This window comes from Galeopterus variegatus, unplaced genomic scaffold, assembly GCF_000696425.1.
Source record: "Galeopterus variegatus unplaced genomic scaffold, G_variegatus-3.0.2 Scaffold253, whole genome shotgun sequence".
In the NCBI taxonomy this organism is placed as follows: Eukaryota; Metazoa; Chordata; class Mammalia; order Dermoptera; family Cynocephalidae; genus Galeopterus; species Galeopterus variegatus.
Window position 1 is genome coordinate 11,515 of NW_007726364.1, and position 7,031 is coordinate 18,545.

The 7,031-nt window shown below is 44.6% G+C and overlaps 1 protein-coding gene across 1 annotated transcript; it reads left to right on the forward strand.

Annotated features, from left to right (window-relative positions):
• Positions 1-297: 297 nt before the first annotated feature.
• LOC103585551 (mitochondrial inner membrane protein OXA1L) lies at positions 298-6,894 on the forward strand. The gene is made up of 10 exons (XM_008566540.1): positions 298-501; positions 936-1,097; positions 1,723-1,936; positions 4,778-4,921; positions 5,170-5,255; positions 5,430-5,594; positions 5,787-5,891; positions 6,004-6,166; positions 6,307-6,387; positions 6,474-6,894. The coding sequence occupies exons 1-10, from the start codon at positions 298-300 to the stop codon at positions 6,599-6,601; spliced, it is 1,452 nt and encodes a 483-aa protein (XP_008564762.1). The 3' UTR covers positions 6,602-6,894.
• The last annotated feature ends 137 nt before the right edge of the window (positions 6,895-7,031 follow it).

The following is a 7,031-nucleotide window of genomic DNA, read 5'->3' on the forward strand; positions in this document are numbered from 1 at the left end:
CAACCACTGACTGGACTGTCCGGAGGCTTCTTTTTTTTTTTCTTTTTTGGCGGGTGGCGGATAAGGGGATCCTAACTCTTGACCTTGTTGTTTTAACACCTAGAGGCTATTTTTAACCCAACAAATCAGAGGACAATCGCGGTTTAAGAAAACGCAGAAAAACCCCCCAGGCTCACGACGTCAGTAACGAAGACTCTTTTCGTGGCTCTCAACTTCAACTTCCTTTTAATCTCCGGAAAACATTTTTTGCGCGATCTAGTTTTTACGACCCTTTGCGTCTTCTTAACCACTTCAAATATGGCTGCCAAGCTCCATTCTCCCTTACCACCTGATCTGTGGCAATACCTCCGGCTTCATGCCCATTTCCAAAAGGGCCTGCTCCCGCGGGGTTGCCGGTCTGAGCGCGCACGCGCGAACGCCACTCCTCTTCCGGCCAAAATGGCGGTGGGGTTGGTGTGCGGACGCCGAGAGTTTCTGCGCCTGCTATGGCTCCAGCGTCAGGTAAGAAGTCCCCGACGCTGCGTGCCGAGATACTGCCCTGTTCCAGCGACGCCCTCTCAGGGACAACTCTCGCTGGAGGCATGAACTAGACGCTGGGAGTTTCATGACCTCGGGTAGCATGAGACGCGGAAGAGTAACGTTCCCCGCTCCGAGGGCTTGGCGGCCCCGTTTTGTTTTCGGTTGCTGGAAACTGGCTTTGCCCCTGCAGAGGGCCCTTCACCCTAGTCTCTGGGCCCTGGCGTGGGTCTGCGGTAACTGAAACCCGCTGCATGTGTCCCTAGGGCCTGAAGTCTGTCGCGGAGGGTCGCCATGTCCTCATTTCTGATAACCGGGCTGTCTACTTCTTGTGGAGTGAGCATAGTGAAAGTTCTGTGTCCCCACGCTGGGACTTCTGTTCCCGGTAAATAGGCTCCTTCATCCTTTTACCCGCTCAGTTCCACAGTGTCACAGGGCCCTCGCAGTGGACCCGGAAACCACTGACCGCGGGCCTTCAGTCCCCAGCCGGTCCGTGCTGCGGGCGCCTGCACTACGTCCTCCTTGTGGCTCCCGGCCCCCGCTGCCTCAGTACTTCTGCCATCTCGTTTGCAGAAGCCCAGGTGAGAGTCCTTTTGTTCTTGCAGCGTTCGGAGTTGTGCTTCTTGGTTTATTTTTATTTTGTTTTGTTTGAGAGGAGAGGATTATGGAGCAGAGTGCTTGTCCACACTCCACACAGCTCCCCAGAATGTTAGATCTCTGCTTGGGATGGATTTTTAATTCAGTGGGGAAATGATTGAAAGTACAACAGGAGAGATTTATGTTATATTCAAGGCATTGTTTGCAGGCCACTAATGGTGATGCTTGTATTAGAAAAATTATAATTCGCATATAATAGTCCTAAAGACGAGTTATTTTAAAGAAAAGTTGCAGGTGTAATAATTTCAATACATGCCAAAAATCGTGTAATATTCAAATAGCTGAAGATTGGGAAACTGATACAAGAAATAACTTCTCAGCATGAAGGGACGTTATGAAATCTTGCTCTAAGTAACTTACCTTCCTGCCTAGTGGCAAAAATGAGATGTCCTTTTTAAGCTTGAATTCTGTGGACACTATAGGCTAACCTGGGAGAACAAAAAATAGAGTCAAGAGACCAGAACCCAGTACTGGTTATCTATAAGGGGGCCTCACTTTCTGTATGAATCCCCCCCTACTGAATATCAAACATGGCTTCCTTTCACACAGGTTCAGGTCCCTCCTGTTGTTCCTGCAACTCCCTCATCCACAGCAATACCAGAGGTGGCTTCTGGAGAAATTGCCGATGTAGTCCAAGCTGCTACAGGACAGAGCTTCACTGAACTGGGGCTGGGGTCATACACCCCAGTGGGACTGATCCAGAACTTACTGGAATTTATGCATGTTAACCTGGACCTGCCTTGGTGGGGAGCCATTGCTGCTTGTAAGGGACAAGAGTATATGCTGGACAAGGGTAGAGGAAATGGGAGCCTAAGGATCTTAAAGGTGACAGTTCTGTGAGTGGATTGAGGAAATAGTTGCAGAAGTTTAGGGGTGAGAAAAGCAGAAGATTCAGATGAGGGATAAAAGATTATGATACCTAGATGCACTGTACTTATATTTCCTAATGAGCATTATAAAACCACTAGATCATCTGGGATTCAGGAAGTATAGATTTAGCCATGCACTGCATAACATTTCCATATACAAAGGTGGTTACATAAGATTATAACAGCTGAAAAATTCCTATTGCCTAGTGATGTTGTAGCCATTGTAACGTCACAGCACTAAGCATTACTCACGTTTGTTGTTATGCTGTTATAAACAAACCTACTGCAAAATATATGAAGAAGTGCCTAGCTTACCCATGGGATGACCTTCCCAAAAGTAGCTCACACTTTAGAAAGCCAAGCATCTGACAGATGAGGTCTGACTCAAAGTGAAAGGTTATTTGCTTTAGAATTCTTGCATTTTTAAATGGTTCCACCCATCTCCATAGCAAAATAATAGTTAATAATAGTTACCTAACACTGAGTGCTTGCTGAGTGCTAGACACAATCCCTACCTACAATCTATTTAATTTTCATAACTTTGTGGGGTGTTATTATTCTAATCCCCATTTAACAGATGAGGAAAGTGAGGCTCAGAGAGACTCACTCAGGCAGTTAGTGGCCAGTATAGATAATAGGAAAATTCATTATAGTTCCCTCTCATGATACACTTTCACACAGTGACAAATTTGCCTAATGGTGCAATTCTTAGATCGAATCCCCATCATTAAGTGATATATGACTATTTGAATGTGAGCATGGAGGTGGAATAAGGGAAACATTAAAAGTGATGAAGCCCTGGTTTAGGAGAGTAGAAGGTTAGTTAGGTCAGGCATTTGAAACCCCAAATTGGAAAGCCACTCCCATTGTTCTTGTAAAGGCTAAAACTGTGTCTTGAATTCAGGGCGGAGGGAGGTGGCAGCTGGCCAGTACAGGATCAGGCCCTGGACATGTGTTATTTGCACCTCATTCTAACCAACTGAGCTAACCAGCCCTGAATTCTATTTCTTCAGACACCTTGCTCCATCAGTTATCTCTTCTCTCCCATGTCTTCAGTGTCATCTTCTTACTGTCCTACCCTAAACATTCATTAGTCCCCCCTTATTCATGGTATGACTTTCTGCAGTTTCAGTTACCGCCAAGGTCAACTGCAATCTGAAAATGTTAAATGGAAAATTCCAGAAAAGAACAATTCATAAGTTTTAAATTGCACACAGTAGCATGGTGAAATGTCACACTTTGCTTCCCAGGATGTGAATCATTCCTTTGTCCAGCATTTCCATGTTGTGGATGCTCCCCGCCTGATAGGTCACTTAGTAGCTGTCTTGGTTATCAGATTGACTGTGGTGTATCACAGTGCTTGTGTCACGTGACCCTTATTTTACTTAATAGTGGCCTCAAAGCACAAGAATAGTGATTCTATCATATTGTTATAATTGTCCTATTTTATTATTAATTATTGTTGATCTCTTACTGTGTCTAATCTATAAGTTAAATTATATCAAAGGTATATATGTATAGGAAAAAGATTATATAGGGTTTGATACTATCTGCTTTTAGGCATCCCCTGGGGGTCTTGGAAGTATCCCCTGCAGATAAGGAGGGACTGCTATATAAATATGCTCAAGCATGCTCATATGTTACTTGGGGAAAATTTCTTCCCTTTATCCTTAGTTCCCTTTTAACTACTATCCTTTTTTTTTCTTCCTTTCATGGCTGTATTTTAAAAGAGTGTTCTTCATCCAGCGGGCCTACTTGTTTCCATTTACTCTTTGACCATCAACAATCTGGCTTTTACTAAAATCACCTCATTCTAACTGCCACTGACATCAGTGCTAAATCCATTTTATCTTATTATACTTGACCTTTCTGCATTAGGTACTTCAGACCTTGAAATCTATGCTTGGCTTTTGTGACAATCTCCTGATTTTCTTCCTGTCTTTGATCACACCTTCCTATCTCCATTATCCAATAGTCTACCTACCCTTTCAGTGCTGGTATTCTGGGTTCCACTTGTAGCTTCTTCTTCTACTTCGCATCATCCATCGTGATGTTGATAAAACATAAACCTATATCTTCCACCCTGTCTCTTCTGAGTCCAGACCCACTTGTATGTCTACAGATACCATAAACAGAATGTTGGAATGGTCCAGAAATACGAAGTGTAAGAAAAGAAGTAGGATGGAGCTAAAGCAGTAGGCCACCAGATTACTTCCTCCCCAAGGGATTTCTAGAACAATAGCTTTCAAACTTCATTCCTGGGAGCCCCAGAGTTCTGTGAAGTTGTCTCTGAGAAAAGTGAAGGCCAGAGGATTAACAATCCTATAACCAGGCTTTTACTTCACACAGGGCACTTTGATTTTTTTGTTCTTTATATTGACAGTGACACTTACAGTTGGTGGGGGGGCAGGAGGGAGGTTTCATTGATAATAGAAAAGTTTAGAAGTCATTAATCTAGAAAAGTACCTTCTGTCACCTTTTTGTTTAAGGAAACAAATGGGATTCCTGGTCATCTGCTTAGAGAAGTTAATGCCAGACTTTTGTGATGCCAAAGCAGAGAACTGAGCCTTGAAGGAACTAAGTCATACCCCTACCGTTACTTCTGGGCCCCTTGGTCATGGGTAACTGTGGAAAAGGCTAGAATAAGAGAGACCCTTTTGGCAAGGACCTAAAAACCTTCAGTCTAGCTGCAGAACTGCTTTAATTTCACTCTAATCCTAGTTTGTGTTTTCCAGGTACAGTCTTTGCTCGCTGCCTGGTTTTTCCTCTCATCGTGAAGGGCCAGCGAGAGGCGGCAAAGATCCACAACCACTTGCCAGAGATCCAGAGGTTTTCCACTCGAATCAGAGAGGCCAAGTTGGCAGGGGACCATGCTGAGTGTAAGTCAATTGCAGGATGAGTGTGAGAGAGGACCACATTTGTACTTTTTCTGACATTCTGCTGAAGGAAAGAAACAACCTCATCAGGAGTTGCTATGGTTGGGCAAGTTCTAAAAATCTGTCTGCTTCTTGGGCCTAATGCTTCTAGGGACTGGCCAGGGTCAGTTAGAAAGTTCATGGTCCAGGTGAGGAGGATGTTCACCTCCACTGACGTAACTGTTAACCATTAATTTTCCCTCACCTCACAGTTTACAGGGCCTCCTCAGAGATGACACTTTACCAGAAAAAGCATGATGTTAAACTCTTTAAACCTCTCATTCTACCTCTGACTCAGGTGAGCAAGAACATTTCTCTTATTTTATCCTGAACCCCTGAAATTGCTTCCTCTGTGTTTCACATGCCCCATACAGCAGGTGGTGGCGATATTGTACATAGCTTCCAATACTGGTGTAATGAAAATGTCCCTTCTGCTAAGAAGCATGCTGACATTGTTTACCCTGTGTCATAGGCCCCAATCTTCATCTCCTTCTTCATTGCCTTGAGAGAGATGGCAAACCTTCCTGTGCCCAGCATGCAGACAGGGGGCCTCTGGTGGTTCCAGGATCTCACAGTGTCTGATCCCACCTACATATTACCACTGGTAGTCACCACTACAATGTGGGGTGTCCTTGAGGTAAGCTCAGCTGGCTGGCTGACAGACCTGCAAAGTGAACTGGGAGTGGGGGTAAAGTAGTTGTACAGAATGGTCATCTTTTACTTCTTGGAGAAAGAGTTGATGGGTAAGTGGTTAGAACCAGATTCTCTAAATTTGGCATGGATTCACTGCTCTTTTCTACTCTGCCCCATCTTTTTTTTTTTTTGGCAGCTAGGTGCTGAGACAGGTGTGCAAAGCTCTGACCTTCGGTGGATGAGAAATGTTATCAGAGTGTTGCCCCTGGTAGTCTTGCCCATAACCATCCATTTCCCCTCGGTAGGTAATGGCTTGGGGTCTTGCTCCAAGTCTTCTCACCTAGCCTAGCCATCACCTAGCAAGCTGACCAGGGATGCAGCATCTCCAGTTCCTTCTCTTTATTCTCACCTAGGCAGTGTTCATGTACTGGCTCTCTTCCAATGTGTTTTCCCTGGGCCAAGTGGCCTGCCTCCGGATTCCAGCTGTACGCACTATACTTAAAATCCCCCAGCGTGTTGTGCATGACCCTGACAAATTACCTCCACAGGAAGGCTTCATAAAGAGCTTCAAAACAGGTAAGGGCTTACCCTGTGTGAAACAATACAGGGAAAGTGGTCTAAAAATGAGGATGGCACCAAGGTCAAGGGTTCAGATCCCCATACCCGCCAGCCACCAAAAAAAGTGGACAGGACTGACTGTCATACTCATTACACAGGCTGGAAGAATGCTGAAATGGCACATCAGCTACGAGAGCGTGAACGACGCATGCAGAATCACTTGGAGCTAGCAGCCAGGGGTAAATAATCTTTTCAGGCTAAATTCTGTCTTTTGTTTCTTCCTTTTCCTTTGTTCATTGAGATTTGTTTACTCATCTTTTCCCAGGTCCCTTACGACAGACCTTCACCCACAACCCTCTGCTACAGCATGGAAAGAATCACACTCTCGACACTCCTACCAGTAGCAGCAACAAATCAAAGTCAAAGCGGCCTTGGCGTGAGACACTTGGCTGACTTAAGGTCCCTGCTCATTCTGGCAGGAGTTCAAAGACTCATCCTCAAAACAAGACTTGATGCTGTGTCCTTGCCCCAGACCTAGAAACTGTGGGACATGGAGGTGGTCATTTTAAAAATGGATTCCACTACACACTTTTACACCTGTGTGTAAAAGAAAGCACTGGGGAGCCAAGTTATCATCCCATCCACAGAGTTAGTAAACCTCTGTACTTCATGCTGCTTCCTGATACTTATTAAACAGGGAAATATGTTGTATGCTTCAGAAAAATGAAGAATAGGTTGGGTCATGATTTCTCCTGCTGGCCCGTACTCTTGGGAAGTGTCTAAATGTTTTAACCTGGCATTAAGAGCTCCAACCTATACATGTGTTCCATTTACATTTGCATTGCAGTCATAGAGGTATGATTGATAAGTTGAAATTGTATCT

What these genes read in the sequence shown, in the direction of transcription:
- LOC103585551 (XM_008566540.1), top strand. Translation starts at nt 298, where the DNA reads ATGGCTGCCAAGCTCCATTCTCCCTTACCACCTGATCTGTGGCAATAC. An exon ending in TGCTATGGCTCCAGCGTCAG is followed by an intron (nt 502 to 935) that starts GTAAGAAGTCCC and finishes TTACCCGCTCAG; the next exon opens with TTCCACAGTGTCACAGGGCC. An exon ending in TCTCGTTTGCAGAAGCCCAG is followed by an intron (nt 1,098 to 1,722) that starts GTGAGAGTCCTT and finishes CCTTTCACACAG; the next exon opens with GTTCAGGTCCCTCCTGTTGT.